We start from the raw sequence: 27,743 nt of genomic DNA on the forward strand, positions 1-27,743 counted from the left end.
GTACTGATCTAAAGTTTTATATCTCATGATATCCAATTATGTCACGAAAGGCGACTTCGAATTTTTCCCCCCGAAGGGAGGGAAAAGTTCGATGATTTAACTTGGATATGAGCCCGTCTTATCAGAAATGTGTTATTTTTCACATGGAACAACCACATATGCTGTTTCACGGATGAACTTATCTATCTCATTCTTGCTCTTGTATTGCAAGCTTCTGAAAAGGTATTAACTGCTTCGTTCAGAGCAAAGCTTATGTTTCCTGTTGTAACCACAACTTCCATGACTGAGCACTTGAGCAGGATAAAAAACGGGGGGGGGGAGAGACTGTTATACATGATAGTTTTATCACGTTCTCGATTGGTTGGACATCGATTAATCTTCAGTACTATCAAACATTCATCTTTAGGTTTAAAAAACAAGAAATTCATTTTAATTTCATCTGATACTAGCTTTTACTCACCGCTTCGCTCGCGTTAATGTAGATTTCACCAATTAATTCTCGTTGTCGGTAGGTACAGCAGGAAGCATCAACGTAAACGCGTTTAGCTTATTTAATGCAAGTGGATGACCAACATTCAACATAGGAAAGGGTTAAAGCAATACAAGAGAAAAAAATAATACACAGTGTAAATAAATAATAAATGTAGGAGTAGAGAAAAGACTTTTACACGGGCTAATCCCTAACAATTCTGATTCGAATGAGGTTAACAGTTCTTAAAGTTAACGTTTCTCTTAAAAATCCAGATCCCTTTCAGATTGCACCGCAGTTGAACGAACTGTCTCAATAGTTGCATCTCTCTCTTCCAAAAAAAAAAAAAAAAAATTAATTTGAATTTTTGGCATCTTGAATTCAAATTATGTTTTTCGCAATCACGAGCGTGTGTGTTTGTGTAGGCGCATGTGTGTGGGTGCGTGGGTGCGTAAGTGTATGTATGCATGTGTGTGAGTGAGTGTTGTGTACGTGCGTGTGCGTGTAGATGTTCGTGTGTGTGTGTAGGCGTTCGTGTGTGTGGGATATGGACGCCACCGCCCAGCCAAAGTGGATTCCGGGGGACAGTGGTCAGGAGCAGCTGCGCCGCCGCCGGTGGACGGTGGTGCTGCAGGCCTGGTCCAAGCTGAAAAAGGAACCGGAACATCAAGAACTGTCAAGTGAGAACAATAAGCAATCGTGATTGCTCAAAAAAAAAGGAACAGAGATCACGCAATGCATATCACTCTTGAATTAATAAAAAGAAATACAGTTAAAATGCTAAAATTTGCATTAGAGCAATAACAACAGCCCCACAATAGCATTAACAAGCACTACAAACCCTAATTCAATACAGTTCTTAAATAACCTCGTTAGAGGGATAACATCAGTCCCTAAAATTCCCCATCAGAAGGAAGCCAACAGTTCCTAAATAACGTCAACAGTTCCTGAATAACATCAACAGTACTGTCAAAAATACCGACCAGAGTTAGGACATCAGTTTCTAAAAATTCCCATTTAAATGATCAAAATAGCACACAAAAGGTTACATTAGAAAACTAAACACATTCAATAAAATCACAATTAGAATAACGACATCAGTGTTTGAAAATCCCCCTTACAATAAGGGTAACGGTTTTCACGTAACGTCGACCACCCTTTGAAAATCTTCATCAGGAAAATCTCAGAAAATCTTTGTCGGAAAATGCCCAATAGTATAGATTTTGTTTTCATGTAATATTTATGCTAATTATTTTATTTGTTTTACCTAGTCCGCTTTTGAGATATTTCGATCGTTGAGATTTTGATGTGATCATCTAATTTTGTGCAACAATCGTTTCCTTCCAGCCAATAGCGTAGGCAATTGGAGGGTCCATGGGATTTTCACTCTCCCGGAAATGAGTAAAAAAATTAAAAAATGAAAATGTTCATTTTTTTTTTTGAAATAATTTTCCTACTCGTATCGTAGAGGAAAACTCGAATTTGAGAACATGTAATTTGGCACATACAGTGGCGGACAGAAAAACTTGCATCACTTGCGATAAAGTGGGAAAAAAAATGTAAATAATGCTTTTCTTGTGTATGTTGTGTGCATTGATGATATTTTTTCGATAAAATCCAGTTGTAAAAAAGATTTCAATCATATTTTCTAACGATTTTTAAAATATTTACTCATAATTATTTTGATAAATAAGAAATGTAAAAAATGCAATGTATAAGAAACGTGGAACAAAGTAACAGATACAGACATTCTGTATTCAATGCCGATTATACATTACTGCAATCTCTACATTAAGTATACTAAGAAGCGTGTATAGTATATATAATCCCATGAGGAACACTTCAAAATTTAATAGATCCACCATGAGCTGCTAGGAGAACTTTGCAGCGATCACGCATAGAAGGAATCAACTTCTGAAGGTACTGCTGACCTACCGGGTGGCCCAGCGGGTAATGTTTGAAACAAATGAAAAAATAAAAACAAACAACAAGAGACATGAGAAGAATTTAATGAGGTATATTGAAAGGACATATTGGGCTATTAATGATATAGAGGTTCGAAGTGACCGCCATCTTTAACAAGGATAGCAGTTAGGCGGTTCTGATGGAATACACCTATTACTCGTGAGTAGGCCTCACTGTCAATCGTCTTGACAGCAGTTGTAATGACGGTTTTCTGTTCTGGAAGGTTCGTAGGACTTGTCTGCCACACTTTGCTCTTCAAATAACCCCGTAGGTAGTAATCGGAGGGGTGCAGATCTGGTGAATATGGGAGCCATTCGATACCACCTTGAAAGTGCGGTGTGTAATCTAACCCAATGATTCGATCGCTAAAATGCTCATTGAGCATCTCGAAAACATCTGCGGTACGATGTGGTCTTGCTCCATCCTGCATATACCAATGACCTTGGACCAAGTCATTACCATGAAGAAAAGGGATGAACTCCTCGTCCAGTAACTTTCTGTATTTCGCTGCGCTTAGAGTTCCATCAATGAAAACAGGGAAAATTCTTGTTGTGGATCTTCTCCTCCCATGCTCGTTAAGCATTCACATTCTCATCACATCTGGTCATTTGTAGCACAATAAATACGCGAACTTCTGTCGAATATTTGTTCATTTTTACTAACGAGAATCACACGCTAAAGCGCACCGCACACTGAAACTCGACGTTAAATCCCGGTTATCACAAATTTGCCATTTCAACTGCGCTTGCGCACGGACTTTGCTTTTTGGGCTTTCTGTTTTAAGATTTCGTGTTGCTTGTTTATATTTAGGTTGTGCTAGAGTCCCAACAAATTAATGAATACGATTAGAGTATTTTCACAGCAATTTTGGGATACATTATATGAAACAATGGATATGAATAACTGATAATCTTTATAAAGAAAAGAGAAAAATTACACTTCAATATTTATTGGTTTGGAAATATTTATTCAACGTAAACGTAAAACACGTTATGTACTTCAAAACTGATCGGAATATTACAAATATCCGTCTTTTGCGGATATTTTACGTTAGGCGTAACCAGCTTAGTATTATACATTTGTATTTAGGTTGAGGGTTCGGCTTTGTATTGGAAGTGATGCTGCAGGTCGAGTACGCTCTTCTGAGGTTAAAAATTTGGCCCTGAAAAGGGCCTTTGTTTGATAGAAAAATCAGACTCCGAATCCGTAAATAATTAAGACGCAAAATTCAATCTTTACCGAGGCGTAAAAACTAAATCAAAGAAAGCTTTGTAATTTCTAATTTTTATCTGTTCTTATCTCATATAAACAAATTTAAATGTTTTTCATTAGTTTGAGCAAGAGTTTCGAAATCAGCAAAGTCCGTGCGCAAGCGCAGTTGAAATGGCAAATTTGTGATAACCGGGATTTAACGTCGAGTCACACTGAAAAAACATCACATTTACAATTTCCCACTCAACGGAGCATGCGCACCGAGTTTAGCTTCACTCACGTGCACCTAGCACCATCTATTGGACTTCGTGTCAAACATTACCCGCTGAGCCACCCGGTATTTTCTTGGAACCAGACCCCAGTAATGGTCTTCTGCAAAGTTTTCATTGTATTAGGCTTTTTAGCCGCAATTTTGTACCCATATGTCAAAGAAATTATTCAGTACTATTCTCAATTAAATGTTGTAGTCTTGTGCCAGCTAATCTAGCAAGTAGAAGTGCACTGCTTCACTTTTCCAACCATACCGTACTTTGGTGTGAAGTCCTACTTCCGCAGTACACATATCGTCGCTTCAGAGCAACAGTAAGATATCTAATCCCAGAAATAACACTAAGATATCTTACTGTTGCTTTGAGGCAACGATATGCCATAAGGACCCTTTAATAGGGTAAGAACCATTCGCAGCACAACAACACTTTCACACAAAGAAAGGACAAGGAATGGAGAGAGAGAGCACATCCATGCCCGAGCCGGGATTCGAACCCGAGACCTCTTCAACAGCACTCAGACTTTTCTGACCAATAGACTAGGCGGTCGTCGACATTTTCAGTCCAATGTAAAATTTTACTACCCGACTTTTCATGTTGGACTGCACCTGAAGGGATGAAATGGGGGAAATTACTTTTACAATATCTGTTTCGTTGTGAAGATAACTTGTAAATTAGGCAACAAAATCATGCATGAATAGTTTGGATTGTATGAACGGATTTCAAGTTATGATAGGGAGAATTCAAGTTGATATCTTCTGTCAGGGTTTCTGTTGAAAAATGCCGCCGCTCATGCTTTTCAAATGACCATGAATAGCTAACTTGAAACACTCCCCCAACATCTTGATATAACCAGATGCATGTCATGTTTCAGGTGTAAATTTGAAAAGTCCGACCTCTTTTCAGGGTCATTTGAAAAGTGCAGGAAATTTATTTTTCCACAAGACTCTGTCACACAGTGAAATTACCAGTTTGTTTTCCTTACTCTATGATTTATATTGAAATTTGGTTCATCTTTACACGACTCGCTTTTCACATAAACCTACGCATGGCCCCCACTAAATTTCGCTTACGCTTATTGGCTGTGACTCATGGCAGCAAACAGGGCGCTACAGGGAATCCCCAGTTTCCATTACGTTGCTATTGATATTCCGATTCCGAATCACAACTGACTACAACTGTATTTATGTCGAGGACTGCATACTAAGTGCCTTGCCTCCATTATTTTTTTATATCGATAGATGGCAGCACCATCACCGGATCGAACAGTTAATGAGAATTTAGAACTAGTCCAGGAGTTAATAGCTGCCTGGTGCTAGCACCCCAAGAGGTATCGTTTCACTTGGAGGACATTCAGAGACCACGAGCATATTTAACGTCGCCCAGTCCCCTTTAATGACGACGGTGGATCTTCGACCATCGAGGTTCGAACTCAGTACCCTCCGGCCCCGAATCCGACACTCTATCGATCGGGCTACCACGGCCCTACGTTGCCATTGATTGGTGGATTCCAGGGCTCCGTTCAGTGCCTCTTGCGGTCAAAATGGGCGACGTCCAATAAAAAATAAACCAATTTTGAAACTTGACATTAAATGGTGGATGCACAGGATTCGGTTCGATTTCAAGAGCAGATCATAGTTGCATCGGTTTGAGACAGAAAAGTCATAAGTTGTTTAGGCTCGAAAGCGTCGGCGCCATCTAGTAGAGCCATGCATAAACTAATGAATCTAGTGATGTAAACCAAACTTATTTTCAACATATTTTGTATCTAGCTGGATGAGGCATTTCTGTATTCAAAGAAGCAGTCTCACGGGCATGAATTGCTTTCTGTTTTGATGATGTTCTGAAAGTAGCAAAGTATATATAGTTTCAAAATCCGCTCATATTTTTCACAACTAATTGGCGTCCTGGTATGTTGAGTAAGCTTTCATTTTCTGTTTTGTTATTTTATTGATAGCGTACGTTCAAAAGCTAAGAAATGAATGCCAAAATTTGTACAATTCTACAATATTTAAACTTTCAAGTTCTGGCGATTTTATATGTTAAAATGCGGAAAGAATTCGAAAACTGGATGTCCCGCCAATTGTTTCAACGGTGGTCAAATTTCTTTTGTCGCCAAATAGGTGCTAATATATTTATTTCACCCTTGTTTATACTGCATATAATAAAACCTTACCCAACTCCATATTATCGAAATATTCGGAAATATTTCGATAATTGAAAATCTGGCGCGGTCGTCTCATTTTTGGCGTAAATAATTTGGTAATGTTTCGGTTCTCTTTGTTTAGATTTGGGGCATTCCAAGGTATTTTTGACATTTATGTAGAGTCCGTAACGTGACCTTTTTTGCCATAACTTTTTAGTTTACTGCTGGATTAGCATATTATTTTATTTTGATCTTTTCCAACCAACACACCAGCTCAAATTAAAATAATTTGCAAATCGAACGGTAAATTAAAAAGTTATGGCAAAAAAAGGTCACGTTACGGACTCTACATAATTTTAAAAATACCTTGGAATGCCCCATTTGCAACGAAAAATACCTCTCGCGTAGGCACTGTAGCCAAAAATTGACGCCAGTGAAGAAAGATCGCCAGATTCCCAATTATCGAAATCTTCCTAAATATTCCCTAGAGTGATGTCGAAGTCACTTAGCGGTGGAGTTGTTCGCAACTCCACAGCTCGAGTGCGCTACCTTGCGGTGATTAATAATACTAAAGAAAAAAGTAAAACATTCCGTGTTTTCTTTGGGGTAAATTACAGGCTTCAGACAGTTTATGGTGTAATGTAATTTCAGAAGAATAGAAAAGAAAGCTTCCCACAAATACGATGAAAAATTACTGCCATTCACTAAGCGTCAAAGCAAGTTATAAATTACGGCATGCGTTTGTTTTATGAAATCCGCCATTAAACAGTAGCTGTAGCGCCCCCTATAGTTTATTGGAGTTGCGAATATTTACGTGGAACATAGCAAATTATATAGCGAAAAGTTTCTCATTTTAAACCTTCGCGATTATTTTGCGTTACATTCATTGCCACCATTGTTGGTTCAAATTATATTAAAAAAATACTTGTTTGGCGATATCAAATTTGGCCATACGCCCTGGCTGTGCGATAAAGTCTGGCTGTTAGGAGATAGCTCTCGATCACGCCTTATTTCAGAAGCGTTCATTTTCATGAAGGTGCGATACGCAGATGAAGTTCTAACGGAAAGGCAAGAATAGGGTTGCAATAAAAAACGCAAATAGCGTCGTTTTTACTTTTTCGCCAGCTAAATGCAGTTATTGCTGCAACTTAAAAATTTCAGTTGTAGGGCGATTCTCGAAAAAATGTCCCGTAGGTAACGCTAAGTTTTTTATTTTTTTCAGCTAACCAAAGCCTTCGAAAAATAAAGTTGTTGGAGAATAATACATGCTTTAATACACTATCAAAGCACAATATTTAATCCTATATTTAATTAATAGTTACTTGAATAAAATAAAAAACTTAGCTTTATGCACGTGACATTTTTTCGAGAGTCGCCCTTTAAATAATCGCATACTTACAAAAATTTTATTTCGAGTAAATTTTTTTTTAAATTCAGGTGGTTCTAAAATTCTGAAGTATTAATCATCAAAACCACGTACCTCATTCATTATAATGAAATCAGCGAACGATGAATTGAGAACTAATTTGTTTCACTCAAGATATTTACAGCCATCTCAGTTGAAATAAATTTTAACGCAATAAAATAAACATTGTAGACGATAAATTTCGAAAAATTTGCCCAATGTTTTTTTTTTTTTTTGACCTCGTATGGTCAAAAAATTATGTCCTCTTTTGTAAAAATACATTTATGCCGCCAAAATAATGCTAAACTAGTAAACATGGCACATGTCCTTTTTCTTCCCCTGCACTGTACTTGTTTCTCAGATGATTGACAGGTGCCTCATTTTGACGCCCAGACATCAATTTCATTTGCTTTTACAGTCGCAATGTCCACCAAGTTCAACCTGCTCGAGTTGACTGATCTGGCGCTGATGGTTCCGGAAAAAGGAGCAGTTAACTTCAACATCCTGCACACCGTCATCACCAGCATCATCAAAGAGACGGGGATCGGGAGCCTGAAACCCCCCTGTGACGTCAAGGATGAGGCCCTGGCACAGGCAGCGGTCACTAGAGCACGGATGAGGGGTCTGCCTGGGAAGCGGGAAGCCCGGCCGCCCACAGACCTCAAGAGTAAGCTCAAGGCCATGCGACGGAGGGAAGGTAAGAAGTTATACCCCCCCCCCCTAAAATTATTTAGTGATCTGGAGCATTTCACTGCACTTCAAGGTTTCTCTTACCCAGGAGTGTGCACAGAAATTTTGGGGCCCGTCACAAATAACTTTTACGGACCCCTCAATATTGACATTCCTGCATATTTTACCCCTCATTTCAAAATATCGGGCCTCCTGCAGGCTCGAGAACGGGCCAAAAGATATCCCTTTTCTCCCCCCCCTCCCTATGCACGGCCCTGCTCGTACCTACCTATCACTACAAGTGGTTTCACCAGTTGGATGGGACCCTGAACACAGATCTTTTTTTTTTTTTTTGAACCAGACAGAAGCCTAGCAACCCCTGATCCAGCACCCCGAGGGGTATTGATTTGAAATGAGAACTTGGAGATCACTATTGTGATCACAATCGTTCTTGTATTTAACGTGCTCCAGTCACCATTAGTGTACACGGAATATCTTTTACCGGTTGGGCGCTGCTAAATAGCTTGAATTGCAAATACTTCTCATTCAAGGCATTTACGTCTGTTTGAACGTTGCGCGCTATTTATTCAAAACTTTACACCCACTTGCACGTCGTTGTTTTTCGCGGCCTAAAATATTTTCAACGAGAGAGAGGCTGATTTCTTTGCCGCCGCGACATATGTCCCACTCATCGTTAACGAACACGGCAGAGCCGTGTCCAAGGGGAGGGTTTTAGGGGTTAAACCCCTCCCATTGAAAAAAAAAAATCAATGAATCATTAAACGATTTTCCAAAACGTATTTTAAGTTTTAATTAATTTTAAAGTTAAACTCTGATACAGTATTCACCCTCTTTAATATTTCCCCATGTTTAACAATTACTATTTTCCTCAATTGTAGGATTCCCAAGCTCCTTCGCTTCTAAGTGCTTGAAAAAATGGAATGGCTGGAAAGTCCGGCAATGCTATAAGCATGCAAGGGAAAATTATATAAACGAATATTAGACAATGACGTACCCCCCCCCCCCAGAAAAAAACTTAGGGGCATAGAAAATGGGTACTTTGCTTACTGCTTTTTTATGGTACGCCTTTAGTGTTGGATGAATTAGTCGTTTCACACATTAGAAAAATGTTTCTATGCGGAACAGCAATACAATTTGTATTTTTAATACAATTTTTATTTTCATTAAATTCCTGTTCAATGTTATTTGATGGAAAAACAAAAGAAAAAAGAAAAGAAACTAGAAGTGGCATAAAAGAAATATGTGTGCTTTTACAAAATGTTCAACTGTACAAATAAGATTTCATTTAAAAAAAAAAAAAAAAAACGCAAAACATATAAAAAAAAAGGCCTAGTTATCGAACTAAAATGAAATATTCAACACGCGTCGTTAGTTTTCCTTTGACAACGTAAGTTACATAGGTAAAAAGTTTCAACCCCTCCCTTTATGAAATCCTGGACACGGGCCTGGAACACGGAGATTATTCGACCGGTTGGCATCAAACATGGGAACCTCTACTTACGAGTCCAACGCCTACCGATCACAACGGTAGCAGCAATTTAGAACAGAGGTATTCAACTTTTCAGCTGTGTTCCGTCCCTTACGTTCGTGTTACACGGAGGTAAACTGTTTGTATTGCCAATTGTTTCAAACAATCCCTCGCTTTTCCTAAAGGAGAAAAGGTTTCTGAAACACAATCCTTTTTCGGATCAGTAGAAACAGTTGCATCTAGCAGCTATTTTCCCCCCTCTCTATATAAATCTCGGTTTATAACTATACAGGGTGTATCAGTACAGCGTTTACAGATTTTCAGGGCAAATAGAGTATACCTAGACGATGGGAAATCACATAGCAATGCATGGTCGGAAACGCTTTCCTGACGCGATAGTGACGGCACAAATCACAAGAAAGACGGGACAAAAAAAGAGGAGAGAACATGTTTCTTAATACAGCAAAAATGCTGATAAGTTTTTGTCTGGTGTGCACGATAGATGTCGATACGTAAACCGAAGCATCAGATGACGGTGCATGCGCACACTTGGTTTTTGTTGCCGTGCTCGCTTTGACGTTCGATCTTCAATGCGCCGAGGATGTGAGGCATGCATCGCGGCCCGTGGTCGTAATTCCGAACACATATTTTGATGACGATCGTTGGCTCCTTCGTGTTCTTTTTCTTTAGTTTTTTGCCATACTAAGGAAAATAAACATGTTTCCTTCTCTTATTCATGTCTTGTCTTTTTGGTAATTTGTGTCGTCACTACCGCACAGGAAAGCGTTTCCGACCATGCATTGCTATGTGGTTTTCTATCGTCTAGGTGTACTCTATCTGCCCTGAAAGTCTGTAAACGCTATATCAAATACACCCTGTATATGGCTATTCCTATAGCATGTTAATATTTGATACTGTAAGGACTGTTATGTCGTCTACCTCTTGCCAATTGGAAAAAATTTTGCTGACTCCGTGTAATCAGGAGCTTTTCGATGAGAGCTTGTAGGCAGTCCCTGTGACCTCCTAAAATATTTCTTTGTTTGTAAATTTTTGTTTGACAATTCGGCAAATATGTAAACAAAATTGAAATTTTGTCATATACTTTATGACCCCTTACGTCTTTTTTTTTTTTTTTTTTTTTTTTGTAGCTGGCAGTCTACCGCTCCGCTAATTAGCTTCTCAATAGATGGCGCCTCTAAAATCAATTTTTCTTCATATATATAGTTTCAATGCTGCCATTTATTCGGCCATTGGATACTTTGAGCGTTAAATTACCTGCTACACTCCGTTTCTTCTCATTATTGCATACTCGTATTTGACAATGTGATAAAACTCGGTAAAATGAGAATTCCCTCCCCCCCTTCCCGCAACTTTAAAGTCGAGGCGTCCCTGCGTGTACAAACGGGCTAAAATATCGTTGGTGCCTCCGTGATAATATTCAAGTGCTTATATTTATATTCAGGATCGGGCCTTAAAAAGAAAAGCGATGACAAGAAAGGCAAACTTACCGTAGAAGAAAAAGGGGCATATGATGAGAGCGATCGAGAAAAACAACAATCTTCTGAAGCAAGCAATGAACCTGAGGAAACTAAATTGCCGAAAGATGAAGATAAAGAAACGGAAGAAGAAACGCACAAAACTACCGACAGTGACGTGGATCAGGAAAGTAAAGCCTCGTCTGAAGAAGAGCTGCAGGAAGATACTGAGAAGAAGATGCAGGAAAAATTATCGGACATCAGGAAGAGGTCCAGTGTCGAGGGAGACGACGAGACGAAAATTCTGACTTCGGAGCAAATAGAAGACATGCAAGAGACTGCCAGGGACATCTTGGAAGAGTCTGCGGATGCTCTGGCAGAGAAGGCCGCCGTCGTAACGAACGCTCTGGCAATTCTGGCAGACGAGGATTTGCTGGACGCTGAACCTGCTAGAGTGATGGAAGAAGTGTGGCGAGCGACAAACGTCAATAGACGACTTGATGCTGCTGAAGAAGGTCTCAGAAATGTAAGTATATTTTTATTGTGTTATGAAATTATCAGTTGAAAACGGTTTAGTAAAAGAAAACTCCTTTCATGAAACAACAGAAGCGGTCATCCCCCAGGCAAGGCCTGATACTAGTAAATCCATGAAGCCCGGTCTACGAGCTCCAAAAACTTTTGGACAAGAAAAGGACTTTTTTTCGGAGAATTCAACAACGAAACCAAAATTAATAAATAAATAACCCTTGTACATGCCCAGATCTACGTACCAGCAGACCCCGCAGTGCGATTGGTGGACAACGTCCTTAAAAGGCCCAGCGATCCAAGAAGAAACGAGCTGATGTGTGCATCACATGACTTCCTTTAACTCCAATTTAATGTCATTTCCCCGTTACTGGCAATTTTAATGTGATTCAATAGTTTACTCTCTAAATATCACCAACAGTAGCCAAATTGAAATCAGATTTTTTAAAACAAATCGCCAAATTTGTCGCCAACTTGGCGACAAAACTTGGCGACCAAAAGACTGGCGATATATCGTCAAGTGTCTGACAAATTATATCACCACTTGAGTTTACATCGAAATTAACAACGATTTCCCCCCAAAAAGGGGCAAAAGACCCCCTTTGGAACATCCGAATGCAACCAAAAGAGAAGGTGCACAACTAGACCGCACTAGGAGTCTACGTACCAAATTTCAACTTTCTAGGACATACCGTTTTTGAGTTATGCGAAATACATACACACATACACACATACGGACATACATACGTACATACGGACGTCACGAGAAAATTCGCTGTAATTAACTCGGGAATCATCATTATGGATATTTCGCGTGTCTATACGTTCTTAGGCACTTATCCACGTGTGGTCGAGTCGAAAAAAAAACTCAACATTCATTCGGGGGTGAGTAAAATGGAAATTAAGGTCGATTTTTGAGTGAAATTTTTTTCGCGAATACAATACTTCCTTTTTTGTAAAAGGAACTAAAAATTGAAAAAAAAAAAAAAAAACTAGCAGTAAGACTTGTTAACGTTAAATATACACTGCTAGTCTCTAGAGAGAGGCCCTACGTATTTTAATGCAGGGGGTCCAAAATTTATGAATCCGGGTCTGCCTTTGCAATCCAAATTAGTTTTCGTTACTACTTAGAGTGTAGCCCAGATGAAATAGTTTTCATATGCATATGTGCCATGAGCAGGGTCGGATCTATCTAATGAGATAAACGGGCTATAGCTAAAGCCACCCGCTTTTGAATGGGGGCCCCTAAAACTGCATGATTTGGTCCTTAAAAAATTAAAATTACTTGAAAACATAAATTCGATTTTCATGTGCTTGGAAATTCGGAAAAATGTAGTTAGAAGAATTGAATTTTAAAATTTCTAACAAATTCGACGGGGAGGGTGGAGCACCGCACTAAGGCCCCTATTCAATGAGCCAACGCATCAACTTCATCGAGCAATAAAAACTACAAGACATCAATAATCAGATCAGCCATTTTGAATCGGAGCGCGCCTTTGAGTGGTTTTCTGGCGAGTTATCGCGTTTGGTGATTTTGCGAGCAATTACTAGCTACACATGAATTATTCATTAAATAAAGTATTATTTTTGGCCAGTTTCGCAAAACTCGAAACTTTGCTCTCGGTCGACCCTAGCCGCTATATCTATACTAATCCATATATACTAATCCATCCTTCCATCCATACTACTGTAACATCCATCTTAATACTATAAAGCTGAAGAGACCCTTTTTTTTTTTGAACGCGCTAATCTCAGAAACTACTGGTTCGAATTGAAGAATTATTTTTGCGTTTAATAGTCCGTTTATTGAGGTTTCAACCGGAGGTCAATCAATTCACATTGATATTTTAATCATAAAAAAAGCTATTCAATGTTTTATGTGGTTTTTAGTAGTTTTTGGTACTTTTTATCCCACAGACCCCGAACCAATTACGCCAGAAAAAAAATATTATTTGTACTAAAATGTAGGATATTTAATTTTCAGTTTGATGAAAAAAAGCTTTTGCTGATAGAGAGATTTTTGTATTTTTTATGAATTTTTGAAAATAACCTTTATTTTGCATTTTTTCCTGGGTTTAATTTTTTCTGAACTCATCCCCTAAAAAGTATAAAGGCCTCTTTTCTAAAAGTTAATTATGTAATAGTAAAAACATATTTCACCCACTTCAGAAAAAATTTTTTTTCAAAAATACGCAATCTTTTTTTTTTTTTTTTTTGATACAATTTTTACGGAGCACGGCACGACGTCCAAGCATAGCCGAAGTTTTGTCAATCTTGAATTTAGGATGGTCATTACGTCATGGAAATGACGTTATGGCCACGTGCTCCAACTGCAGCGCTTATTTGTGCTTCTTTTTTTATTTCCATTTAGGAATTTTATTCTCCCCCCCCCCACAAGTTTTACGTTATTTACGTTACATATCGTGTGCATTTGATTCAATTAAAGCAGTGAGGTTTTTTTTTTTTTTTTCACCTTTTAAGCAGTACGGGGAACAGAGTTTTTTTTTTTTTTTGATATTTTAATTTTAAAAAATTAAGCGCTTTGTTTTTCTGCATGATCTTTGTTTTATATACATAGAAAAAGATTGTTAGTGATCATCAGAAGCTGATATGCATAAATCGTATAGATAGATCGATAGATAAATTTAGGTAGATGGTCAGCAACGGGTGATCAATGCCCCTCGCTCCCAATCCGACTTTGAAAAAATAAAAGCATTCACATAAAAGTAGACGAGCTTTTTGTTACTTACCGACAAAATGGGCATTAGTACACCTTCTCCCCCCTCCTCATTTCAGATCCGACGGAGGGGAGGGAGCATGATTTTTTTTTTTTAATTCAACCGACTTCTTTTTAAATTTTTAACACCGGCATCGCCGTACGGGTACTGCTAGCAATTTTAAAGATGAAGAGTAATTGTTTGAACGCGCCAATCTCAGGAACTACTGGTTTGAATTGAAAAATTATTTTTGTGTTGAATAGTCCATGTACTGAGGAATGCTATAGCCTATTTTTTTTCAATCAGATTGACCGAAATATTTGTACTTGCAAATTAATTGTCAATTAATTGTTTAATTTTATGAATTCCTAATAGATGGCGGGGTAAGTTTAGTTCTATGAACTCGTAATAGATAAGGGGGTAAGTTAACTGATCGAGAGGGCGCTGGCCGACAATAGCTGCGAGGAACCTTGCTGCGCGGGTCAGACGTGTGGTCGGCTACGCTATTGTGTTTTTTTTTTTTTTTTTCGATATTTAGGTACAATTTGATTTTGCAGGATTTTTCTTTTGGGTTTTGTTTTCCTTATTTCTCCAACTTTTGTTTTTGGTCTTATAGTTGAAGATTACCTAAGTAATTTATCTAAGTAAATAACTTTATTTATGTCGTATTATTCAATTGTGATCGTTCTTTATAACGTTTTAATCATGGCATTGTTTACTTGGCGAAGCATTTTAAATTGCAGGAAAAAAAAATCACTTCACTCACTAAAGAGCAAGGCCTGCTGTTAATCTTTTTTATGTGTTTTGGTGAATATAGTTTCAAATTCCAAAGAGACTTTAATGGGTGTTTTGAAATGGTGTGTACGCATTTTAGTTGAAGAAATATTATTATTTCACATCAGAAGGGGGGGGGGGGGTAGATTTTTTTTATTCAACGGACTTCTTTTAAACTCTTAGCACGGGCATCACCGTGCGGGTACTGTGGGGCCTTGGAGCGGTGCAACCTAGAGTTCCTATATTTGCTCCTTCAGTCCATTATGAATCATGCGTACTGGAGAGAAGAGACTCAGTTTTCATTCTCTCATCTAGAACGCTATGCCTTGGCGTTTAATGAAAGGAAAATCAAGTGAAGAAAAATAAGCGCTGCAATTGAACTAGGGAGAAGTAATTATCACATTTAAAATTCTTTCTTTCATAAACAACAGTTTATTCGTTTTTTTTTTTTTTTTTTTTTTTTGACGTTTTTCTCTACGTCAGTGTTCCGAGTGATGTCAATGTGTTTGAAGTCGAGGGGAACGAAGATTTTGCTGTTGCTACGGCCCTAAAAAATTCTTTTTGCGTGTGACTAAAGGAAAAGTCGGAAACAATTTGAGATTACCGCAGACATCACATGAGAACTCTACAAAGAAAAAAATTTAAGGTATCTGATGTCTATTCTTCAAGTAATAACAATGATTCATCCGAGGGTAGTGTTACTGAGTCGAACACGTCAACTCAGTGGTTGGAAAAATTACATTTTGTTTGTAGCGAACTACATAGTTTCTGATTTACTAGGGGGGCGACCACCCCCTCCGTGACCGTCATTTTCTAAAACCAATAGTATAAAATTTGAAGGAATTACTAGCAATCACTACTAATTTCAATCAAGTGCATTCAACAAATTTGCTTTAAATTAAGTTTAGGCAGTTAGTGTAGTCGAGGATGGGTAGCGTTACCTACATTTTAATTTGGACCTAAGCTAGGCCCTCCCACTTTTTTGAACTTTAATAATTTTTATGTTTCTATATGTGTCTTCCAACCTGTTTCTTCCATGGACTGCACTATACTGGTATAATTATACATTGCTATGACTTAGAACAGTGTGGTTTCCAACTATGGGGATGATAACCCCTAAAGGGGAGATTTGACACTTCAAGGTGGTGATAAGTTCGTGGGGGCAAAAGGGGGCCATCAGTATTTAACAGACAGGATAAAAGGGGAAATTGACTCTCTGCCCCCCTACGTAACAGGTTTGGGGGAGGAATGGCTTTAACGGTTTTCAACCACCACCCTCTTGATCAGACTGTAAATCCGCCCCTGAAACTACAACTACTATAGTACAAATGTAGTTAACTACCAATACTTTTTTCAAAATGTAGCAACTACAAACTACTTTTGAAATGTAGTCGTTACTTCGCTACTTTTTAAAAAATGAATAAATAGTAAACATACACATACACACCGTTTGAGGATTGATTGAAAAAAATCACAAAGTTGTTTAAATTAATAAATAGGCTCATTTCGACGTGGAATATTACTAAGATTTATGTTTTATTTCTTCCCTTTTTGAAACCAATTTGTCAATCCAAACATTTTATACTATCTTTACGAATATTTACTGCAAGAAAGGATTTAAAAGTTGAAAGAATTCAACCGTCAAATTCTTTCTTTCACACACACAGATTGAGGTTTCTGCTATTCCACAAGGGAAGCTTATACCTCTATTAATCCACAATGTTTCCAGAATTTTGTTTTCCAGGACAGTACACAAACAACACAATTGATGGTGGTGCCATCTATGAACAGTTCGAGAGACAATTTAGAACCAGGCCAGGAGCCGAATAACTTCCTAGTCTGGCACCCCCAGAGGTATCGTTTCACTTGGAGGACATTGTGACCACAAGCATATTTAACGTCGCCCAGCCACCATTAATGACGATGGACATTCACACTAAACTTCGATTAAACACTCGTTGTAAACCGACGCCGACGTTGAGAAATTTTAGGACAGATTTTGAGTTTGCTACTGCCACTCGAAAAAACATAATTGCAGCCGTTTTTTCTTCTTCACAGATTTTTTTCCCCATATAGGTGATTTGAAATCAAGATTCCTTCCACCCCTGCAGTCTTTTCTTTCATGTGAAACTTAACTTTAAGCTATTCGGTTTTTCACCGGCGTGCTGCAAGAAGTTTCAAGGTATGGGCTTGCTTTCGGACTTCCTATTCTATTCCTATTCAGAGTCACAACGGACTACAACTGTATTTTTGTCGAGGACTGCATACTAAGTGCCTTGCCTCCATTATTTTAAATACCGATAGATGGCAGCACCATCACCGGATCGAACAGTTAATGAGAATTTAGAACTAGTCCAGGAGCTAATAGCTACCTGGTGCTAGCACCCCCAGAGGTATTGTTTCACTTGGAGGACATTGTGACCACGAGCATATTTAACGTCGCCCAGTCCCCTTTAATGACGACGGTGGGTCTTCGACCAGTGAGGATCGAACCCGAGACCCTCCAGTCCCGAGCCCAATGCCCTACTGATCAGGCTACCACGGCCCCTAACGGTCAAATTTTTAATCCTTTCCTGACAGTGCATATTTAATTCAAGAAGTGCAACTCAGCTACTTGAAAATGTAAATAGATGCATTCATAATTTGATTTAAATTTTGCATAGTCATACACATACATAAAATTGATTTAGATAATGAAAAACATCTTTTAAACAGAAGAGAAAGATGGAAAATCCTTTTAAAAGCCTTGTACAATTAAAAATCAATTACAAGAATTTTATTTGTTAAAGAATAGAAACTGGCAACAGATAGAAATTTTAAATCATTGCTCTTAATTTCCTTGTCGGCCAACAATAAATTCAGTTACCAATTGCGTGAATAAAGACTTAGCCGCATTTAAAATCTGCTTTAAAAAAGTGCTATAATTCGAATTCTATGCAACATGGAAGTTCCAAACACATTCTATCAGACGCAGAAAAAAATACTCTCTTTTTGGTTCTAAATTTAAAATTTTTTAAATATGTTTTCATTGCAAAAATCGTGAAAAACCTTTTAGAGGTTTTTAATTAATACCTTCGTTAATTAAAGTCATCCGAAAACACAACCTAGCTAAGAACACTCTCCATCAATTCTCCTTTCGAACAAATTTTTTTTCCAAAATCAGTCCATCCGTTTAGGCCCTAGAGTGCCACAGACAGGCGCACAGGCACATCAAACTCCCCCCCCCCCTTCCTTTGTGTATCAGGGGTTAAAAATTAAGAAATAGGAGAAATAACCCAAACAGTACTATTATTTATAATCAAAATATTAATAATTCTCCGAAGTATGAAACATACCTGTAACTAAAAATTAATACTTTTCTTCTAAGTGCAGTTTTAAACAACATTAGACTCGGGCTACAACTTGAATCGATTACGTGAAATGTCTATATAGCGAGTTTTTCTCGAGTAACGAATTTTGGAGCTGAAGCAAATTCCTCACCCCGCAACACGAAAATTTTCAGATCAGAATCACATTAAGTATCACCTACTTTATGGGGTACTAAATATTAGTTTCGTGAATGGACTTCTCTTTAGCATCACTGAAAGCGGAAATTTGCCACACCGTACTATTCAAAACATTGCATTGTTAATGTATAAATCGTCACTCCGCATCTTTTTTCATTCTAAATCTGAAGTTGATGAAACACAATTTCACATAAGCTGCTGTTAATCTAAAGTTTGAAAATGGAAGGAAAAAATAAAAGTTTCTGAAAACTAAAGAATGTGAAGATTTTCTATATGCTTGAACTAAAAGGTGCCGTGTGTTGAAAATAATCACAGCTTTTTTTTTTTTTTTTAAGTACAGTAAGATTTCAGTTATCTATGTTTAAATTTGGTAACTTGAAGTTAAGAAATGGGCTAAAACAGTTTGAGGGGGTTTTCAGTTGTCCAACATAATATGTAGGTTCATTAAAAAAATTGTATAGATACCTTTTCCGCAACTCGAAATTTTAAAATATGCGACAAGTCTTGGAACGTATTCCTTGCGTTAGTTGAGATTCGACTGTATATGAAGTGACAGTGTTACCGAAAGCTTTTTATTTAACGGGCAAAGTTTGCATGAAACAGAAAAATTTCCGTTATCATAAATTTCTGTAACACTTTAAATTTTAATATTTATTGTTCAGTACAAATACAAAGACCAGCAACAGGCTCTTGACTCAGCTAGGCTGATCCTAGTCAATCAATTAGTCCTAAATGAAGATCAATGGCCCTCTTAAAGCTATCCACCTCTTGTTCATAACCGCCTCTTCCGGTAAGCGGTTCCAAGTGCTCACAACCCTACTAAAGTAGTAGTTTTTCCTTATTTCCAGGTTAGCCTGAGATTTGAACAGCTTAAAACAATGACCCCTCGTCCTGCTTTCCGTGCAAAAATTTAATCCATTAGCATCATTCATTTTGATAAATTTAAGCAACTGAATCATGTCCCCTCTGACCCTGCTTTGCTCCAGGCTATACATATTAAGCCTATTAAGTCTGGGGCTCTCCTCTGATATGCCCCCCTCTTGGCGAGATTTTAATTTTTCGCTCGATACGAAAATCGCCAATAAGGCGATAACTTGGCAACCCTGGTTTTGCAACTTGAACGCTGGAAAGTAGTTTCTCGAAGTGTGTCTTTTTGCACGTGTCTCTGTGGTAGGAGGTAGGTGCTCATATGTTCCGCTCTTAGGGAGATTTTAAGTTGAATACTCTAAAATAAAGTTTCAATTCAAACTTTATTTTAGAGTATTCTTTTTCTTGTTGTTTTTTAATGTTAATTTAGTTGAATTTTCTATTTTAATTATGAGTTCGGTTTGTGATGTTGTCCAAATGTATCAATTGAAATTTTTGAATGAATCTTCTTTTTCGTCAGGTCGTCCAACGTTTGGACGTACCGGAGTCCTAAATAGATTTTTTATATTTAAACTAATTGAAAATAAAGAGGTTTTTTTAGAATTTTTAAGGGAAATTGGTTTACTTAAGAATGAAATGTTATGTTCTAGATGTAATTCTGTTATGAAAATTAAAAAAACTAAAAAATGTTCAGATGGGTTAGTTTTTTTTTTGTAGAAAGGTTATTGGGGGTGTTGTTTGTGGAAAAGAAGCAATGATCAGGAGTGGGTCATGGTTTAGTTCTAGCAAGTTGAAAATAGAGGAGATTTTTTTGATAACATATGAAATTTTAATTGGGACCAAAACTGCTGATATTGAAAGTCAATATTTTTTTTCATCACAAACTTTAGCCGATTGGCGAAATTATATTAATGAAGAAATATTAAATTACATTGAATTAAAATCCGAACAAATAGGGGGGGTTGGGAAAGTTATTGAAGTTGATGAATCTAAATTTGGGAAAAGAAAATATAATCGGGGACATGCAGTTGAGGGACAATGGGTTTTTGGGGGGGTTGAACGGGGTTCGGGGAAAACTTTTTTGGTTGCTGTTGGGGATAGGGGTAGGGAAACTCTATTTTTGGCAATTAAGCAGTGGATACTACCAGGCACGACGGTGCACTCCGATTGTTGGAGGGCATATGATACATTGGGGGAGGAGGGGTATGAGCATTTAACAGTCAACCATAAACTTAATTTTGTAGATCCAGAAACTAAATGTCACACTAACACAATTGAATCCACATGGAGACACGTTAAAAGTACTCTACCAACATATAATAGATTAGGGGATTTTAAATTTTATTTAGCTTATTATTTATACAAAAAAAATTGTGAATACAAAAATGAGGATATGTTTGTAAAGTTTTTGGAAATAATTCGCGAAATTAATTGGGTGGAGTACAAAATACAAGTAAAATAAGGTTGTTTTTTTTTGAATTTTTTTTGTCAAAACAAACATAATTTAAATATTTTTGTAAAGTAATGATAATAAAAAATGGGATAATTTCCCTAAGAGCGGAACATATGTGCACTGCCTCACGTGAGGAAGTAAAAGAAAAGTAAAAAAGGTAAGTGAACATATTTTGAATTATTGTGTTTTTAGTGTGTTTCTGGTAGTTTGTATTTTGGTCTGGTTGGCATTTTTGTAGCACAAAAATGGTGTTAATTTCACATAAAATCTGTGACTTTATTGTATACTGAACGGAGGAGATCTGTGACTTATATCCGACTGTGATGTATATTAAAAGTCGGAGGGATAACGGGCGAGCCCTCGGTCTCATAGTACTTTCGTAATGAGACCGAGGCAGGGGTCTCATTACGAAAGTACTATGAGATCGAGGGCTCGTATCCCGGAGAAACAACGGAAAAAAATTAATGCATTAATTTCATTAAATAATTAATGACATAATTTGAATTTTTCCTGTTGGCGCTAAAAAAGCATCGCTAAGAACGATGTATGACATATGACGTCATACATAGTTTTCTTGGCGACGCTTTTTTGGCGCCAACAGGAAAAAGTCGCCAAGAGGGGGGTATATCAGATTTGTTCCAAGTCTGGTATCATAATCTAAATCTGAAAGTCCCCTTACTAGTCTAGTTGCCCTTCTTTAAACCCTTTCCAATACAGAAATATCTTTCCTCAGATAAGGCGACCAAAACTGCACAGTATACTCCAAATGGGGTCTTACTAAACTCCTATATAAAGGCAGAAGAACATTCTTAGCCTCCGTACAATGTACTTGTATGGAGTTTCTAGTTTTGAAAGGAGTTCAGCTAGTAACTCAAAGATTAGCATGTAGAAATAAAAGGTTCTGGGGGTTCTTCCCTGAAGAAGTCTCGAAATTCTACTTTGTGGAATTCGCTTTTTAAAAAATATGGTTGTTTAATGTCACATGTTTGTGTTCATGCTCATATTTTATCATTTGGTACAATTCAGAGTATGATTCAGCAAATTAAAAATTTTCCCTTCCCAAAAATTTGAGTTCTGGCTTCTCTGTGTCGAACGAAGACCTTCACTTTTCCCAAAACTTGCAGGAAATGCAATCTTTTAAGCTCTAGACAGAAAATGTATTGACGAAAAAAGTTTATCTTATTATCATTCACCAAGAAAAGCAACAAGATTTCTTTTTTTTATGTATGGGTGGAACCCCTTTTTAGCCTACTTTCCCAGCAAAAGTCGGAGAAAGACGAAAAAAGCATGAAAAAAGGCTTAATGCATCTTGAAAATATTATAAAAATTTAAAAAAAAATCAAAAATAAAAAAAAATAAATAAATCTCGAAAAATTAAAAATTGGAAAGTAGGGTATTGAGAGGGGGGGGGGGAATGTCTCTCCCCCCCCCAATAACTTTTGCGTGAATAGTTCGATTTGAAAAAATTTTCTTTGTTCAAAAGATCTCGGCGAGGACACCTCATTCCTATATTTCATTTTTTGATTTGAACTATTTTTTGTTCAATTTTGAACAGTTCAAAAATACTTAACATTAGCGCCTACGGGGAAATTCAAGGCAATTCTGAACTGTGAGGCGAATTTACTTCAAACTTTCTAGGAAAAAGCTTTTGATGAACAACTTGTATATAAAATATCTTTGATTTGAACAATTTTCCGTTCAATTTCGAACGGTTTAAATCCCTTAACATTAGCGCTTACGGGGAAACTGAAAATCAATGCAGATTCCATACTTGAAGGCGGATTAACTTCAAACAAATTTTGTTGAAAATAGCTCTTGACACCAAACTCAAGACTCCGACTCCGAGAATTTTAGGGGCACCTGACTCCCACTCTGACTACTGTGCCCCACAATTAATCAGACTCCGACTCCCGGACTTCGACTCTGACTTCGTAGCTTTGACAAAAATTTATACATGGAGGACAAATGACTGACTCTGATTCTTGGATATTCGACTCCGACTCCTTTATCTCAAAATGAGATTGACTCTGACTCCGCAGCTATGGTTTTAACTGTGGAATAATTATTGTTAATATCAGTTTTCGGCGGATAAACTCGAAGTCATTTATGTTTCTACATAAAGATATGCGCAGACTTTTTTTTTTGACAGTGAAAATTATTTCTTTAAGTTGACATTTTATTGTTTTTATTTATTTTGGTAAGTGCATTAATTCATTTAAAAGATTTTTTTTAGGAAACGGGAAAAAGAAACGATTTTTTTTTTGATATGATATATTTATTTTAATGAGCATATTAATTTTAATTATTATTTTTTTGTTTTGAAAGCTGTTAAATATTTTTTTAATGGAAAAAGTGTATTAGCTGCTTTGTTTAAAAGGTGCTGCCATTTTATTTGTTCGTTTACTTTTTTTTTTATTTTTTTACGCATCTGATTTTTTAGATGAGGGAGAATATTTTATTTCTAGAAATCAGCTTAAAATATTTTAAAAATATGTTTGAAACAATTTGTAATTTTAGCTATTTTTGAGAATATCGATCAGGTACTAGAAAATAGTATGGGTATAAGGGAAAGTAGGCTCGCTTAGTTCTAGACGGAACTTCTTGTTAGATGCAAGAAGATGAGATTGTTTCCATAAGCTTATATCTTTTTGCATTTAAAAAATAGGTTCATTGTATTCTCAAAATACATGTCTGTAATATTTATTGATATCTTTCTCTTAGTGCATTATTGATAGTGTTTTTATTATTTCATTTATTTATTTATTTATTATTATTTTTTGACAGTTTCTTGCTGGTGTTAGAGTCTGTTTGTAGTATCTGACACAATTTATATTTTTTCCCCTTGTTTATATATTTTGTAAAATTTAAAGTAGCAGTTATAGGTAAATCTCTTTAAATAATAACAATTAAAAAAGAACTTACATCATCATGCATCATGATATAAGTTTGGCGATGTATCACGATGTAGAATTCCTACATCACTTAGTCCTAATTGACAGATTGGCATTAAAAATTTATTTTCGACAGGCCCCCAGACTTACAAATTCGTTGTTATCTGTGAGTCAGACTAACTCACTATGAATAAAAGGAAAAGTAAATATTCAGAAAATGAGACTTGATTAAATGAAATCGTGTTTTTTTTTTTTTTTTGGATAATGTAGTTAACAACTTTCTCCTAAATATAAAGTTCTGCTTGAAGATACGTGAGGTTTGTACTAAAGTAGATCAATGGATTGGATGAACTTATTTTTTTTCGTAATGTGCAAAATGTCTGTGATATAAAGAAATTGTACGGAATGAGAATAATTTTACCACTTAAATTATTTATATTTAGAATAAAATGAAGAAATCATTAAATTGTTAAAGTTAAGTTCTTCCCTTCCATACTTATTATGTATTTGAAATATTTAATGGGACTTTCATTAAACAGAAATTCGATGAATGTTACATTATTTAAACTGTAAGTCATTGCATTAGTATGCGTTCATCCTTCATTTTATTTTCATGACTTTTATTTTTTTTTAGGCAATGTCACAAAAATGAGTGGAATGTTTTCCATTTACAAATTTAATATGAGTCTCTAGGAACCCTAGGTTTTACAAAACTAAGGAAGGAGACAAAGAAGTCCATTAGGGTGGTTCAAAAAAAAAAAATTTTCGAGCTGAAGTGCAGGATACCCCCTATTTTTTTTTTTTTAGACTCACTAATAGTATTATGCTGTAAAAGTTTTAGCGTCTTACTCAAATTTTAAGAGGGTGCTCAATGACCCTTCATTTAACATTAGCTGTAGTATAGAAAATGGTACAAGTTTAGAAATAATTTTTTCCAGCTGTTTTTTGTGAATAATTATTTTAATGCAATGTATATTATGCGTAATACTAGTGTAGATTATAATATGTAGCATTTTTTCAGTTTAATGTACTTTTTTGACCCTCTTCCCCATACTGATGAAGTTTGAGGGAGGGGGTTGAGCACCCTATTTCAGTTGCAATAGGAAGCTAAAATTCTTCTAGTATATTACTATCCATTTGTCTAAAAATATTGTGGGGTGTTCTGTTACCTGGGACATTTTTTTTACATGTATTTTTGAACCACCCTATGTCCATGCCTTAGCCTCTTTATTGATGAACATGGTTGAAATAAAGCAAAAACTTTCCAAATCTCCTTTCATAATTTGAAGACTTTTGATATTTTAAGTAACTTTTAAATAACATCAATTAATACTTATCTTGCAGCTGTCTGACATTGTTGACGAAATGTACGACAGAGTGGAAAATGTTGAAGATGAAAGTAAGGATGTATTTTCGAAAACAGAAAAACTGTTTGAAGAAATAATGAAGTTTGTTAAAAGAATAAATGATATCGACGATATGTGCAAGTGGCTTAGAGAAGCAATTGACAATGTGGTTAGTAAAAAGTTTTGTTTATTTTGGTATTGAAACAATATGCATTGTTTTTATTATTGTCGCATCCCTGCATTATCCGGCATGCCGGAAAAAAGCGAGGTTGACCAGCATACCTGGAAATTCGAATTTTCCGGCATGCTGGATAATTTGAGGTTTATTTTGCAGCAAACAAAAGTAAATTTCCCCATTCAGTTTCAATCAGAAAGCAAACCACTGTAAGGAAAAAAAATAATAAATAAATCCCCAAACTAAGCTTTTTTCAAAAAAAAAAAAAAAAAGCATTGCATATGTATTTTTTATGATAGGTCATTATTGATGGATTTAATTATATGACAATAAAGTAATCAATTCAGAAGCAATCATCGTTACTGCGATTTGTGGTTCCTTTTAGAAAAGTATGTTTAATTTTCATTTATTGAATAGCTATGATAAATTCTTTAGCACTGTCTTAGGGGTGGTAACTTACTGCTTAAATGTTTGCTTACTTAATCTTAATTTAATTTTTATAAAATTATTCATTATTAAACAATATTTTTCGTTATTAAACAAAAACAACAAATGACATAGTTTGTATATATTTTTATAAAATTTACTGTGTATTAATACTAATAAGATATGTCTAGAACTTATATTCAATTTTAAGCTGAACATATATTTCTTTTAGTCTTAATTTTTTTCCCCCCAACCTCGATTTTTCCGGCATGCTGAATAGGACCAGGCAAGTGTTATTAAAAATCTGGTGATCCCCGAATTTTGCGGCATGCTGGATAATGCAGGGTAATACGGTATTTAGTTATACAGTGTTCAATTCTGTATGTAATGAGTTGAGTCAAAATTATGTGAACTAAAAATCGTTGAAATGTACAAAAAAAAAAAAAAATGCCTAAAATATGCACTGAAAATTTAAAAAATGTACAAAAAGTTCAAAAGCATGTACTAATATTTTTCGCTTTCCTAAAAGAAAAAGTATCACATCTGTATAACAAATTGACTGCCACTTCTATTTTCTCATTTTGTTATTGAGGTATTAACAAAATACTGGGTGAGCATAAATAATGGATCCAGTTTTAAAAATTCATATTTCAAAGTTACTGCACATGTTACAATAAGTAATTCATAAATGTAATGATAAATGTGTCAAGTTTTTTTTCAAATACAAATTTTATCAATGCGTGAGCCTTTTGCACAACAGTCAGCCAATCTGTAATGCAGTTTGTTCCACACATCCTGTGATTTCTTGTAATGGGGTTAAGTCAAAGACACTATTTTATCAACCCCCGAGCCGAAAACACTACAAAAACTTCAAGAACATAATTGTGCAGCATTAAACCACTGAAAGTGTGATACTGTAAAATGTGATGAAATAACTAAGTAACAGTTGTTGTAGTAACAGATGTTGTTATGTAACAAGAGAGGCTCCAACATTGAGCATTTGAAATTGAACATTTTGAACAATGCTCATACATTGCACATTTGTGTAATTGAACTTCCTAAGAAAACTTGTAGTTCTCTTTAAAATCGTGTATCACTTATTGTTCTGTGTGCAATAATTTCAAAAATATGATTTTTTGTAATCGGGTCCATCACTTATGCTCACCCTGTACTTCGATTATGCACACAAAAGTCGATATGCTCACAGTTAAAAACAGGTGATAGTTTGAACACAGTTTGAAACCAACAATTTTCATTTAAAGCCTAGGTTTGCAAACTTTGGTACAAATTTTGATGTCTAAAGTTTTGGATTACATCAAAGCTTTTCTTTTCTGACTCATTGTGATTCAGGCAAGCCTGTGGGTTTTAATAATACCTTAGTGTTTTGCATACATGACTTTTTTCGCTAAAATTAGCCGAGTTCTGAGATTTTCAATCTTCAGATTTACGGAATTGGTCATTTATGGTTATTATATATTTTTTGATTTTATGAAAATGCACGAGTTTACTAAACCAACTTTGTATTTTTGCTCAGTGTAATTTATACTTCTCACACTTTATGAAATGTAATATGAAAAATCAATAGCAGATGTTTAGAAATTTCAATGCAATTTCACACTGTAAAATAATGTAAGCCTACTCTTCCACATGCAAGCAAGAGATAGCATAGAATGTTTTCAGTGAGTAATCTTTTTGCATTCTTCATAAGAATCGGATTTTTTCGATTCTACACTTTTTTAAGTTTTGTTACAAATTAAAATAAGGTAAATTTTTTATCATTTTCATTAAAATGTTACTTTTAAAATATAGATGCACTATGTGTCCCATAAAAACGAGTAAATCAGTCAAGCAGCCAGGAATAAAAATAAACATCGTGAATGAAATTCCTAATAAGTAAACTGGTGATTATAAGAAAAGAAAGCATTTCTTTTGAAACAAGTTTGTTTCCCAGAGTGGAAAAATAAATT

At 36.0% G+C, this 27,743-nt stretch overlaps 1 protein-coding gene across 2 annotated transcripts in view; it reads left to right on the forward strand.

The window, feature by feature from the left end:
* Positions 1–20,876: 20,876 nt before the first annotated feature.
* Positions 20,877–27,743, forward strand: part of LOC129222282 (repetitive organellar protein-like) — a 60,677-nt gene continuing 53,810 nt past the window's right edge. The window contains exons 1-2 of one of the 2 annotated variants that reach the window (XM_054856767.1): positions 20,877–21,095; positions 25,174–25,344. In XM_054856767.1, the coding sequence (XP_054712742.1) occupies positions 25,195–25,344 (150 nt within the window). In that variant the 5' untranslated portion in view covers positions 20,877–21,095; positions 25,174–25,194. Of the gene's footprint in view, positions 21,096–25,173; positions 25,345–27,743 lie in introns of those variants that run through there. The other variant, XM_054856768.1, reaches the window with a different exon arrangement.

Source organism: Uloborus diversus, chromosome 5 (genome assembly GCF_026930045.1).
Source record: "Uloborus diversus isolate 005 chromosome 5, Udiv.v.3.1, whole genome shotgun sequence".
In the NCBI taxonomy this organism is placed as follows: domain Eukaryota; kingdom Metazoa; phylum Arthropoda; class Arachnida; order Araneae; family Uloboridae; genus Uloborus; species Uloborus diversus.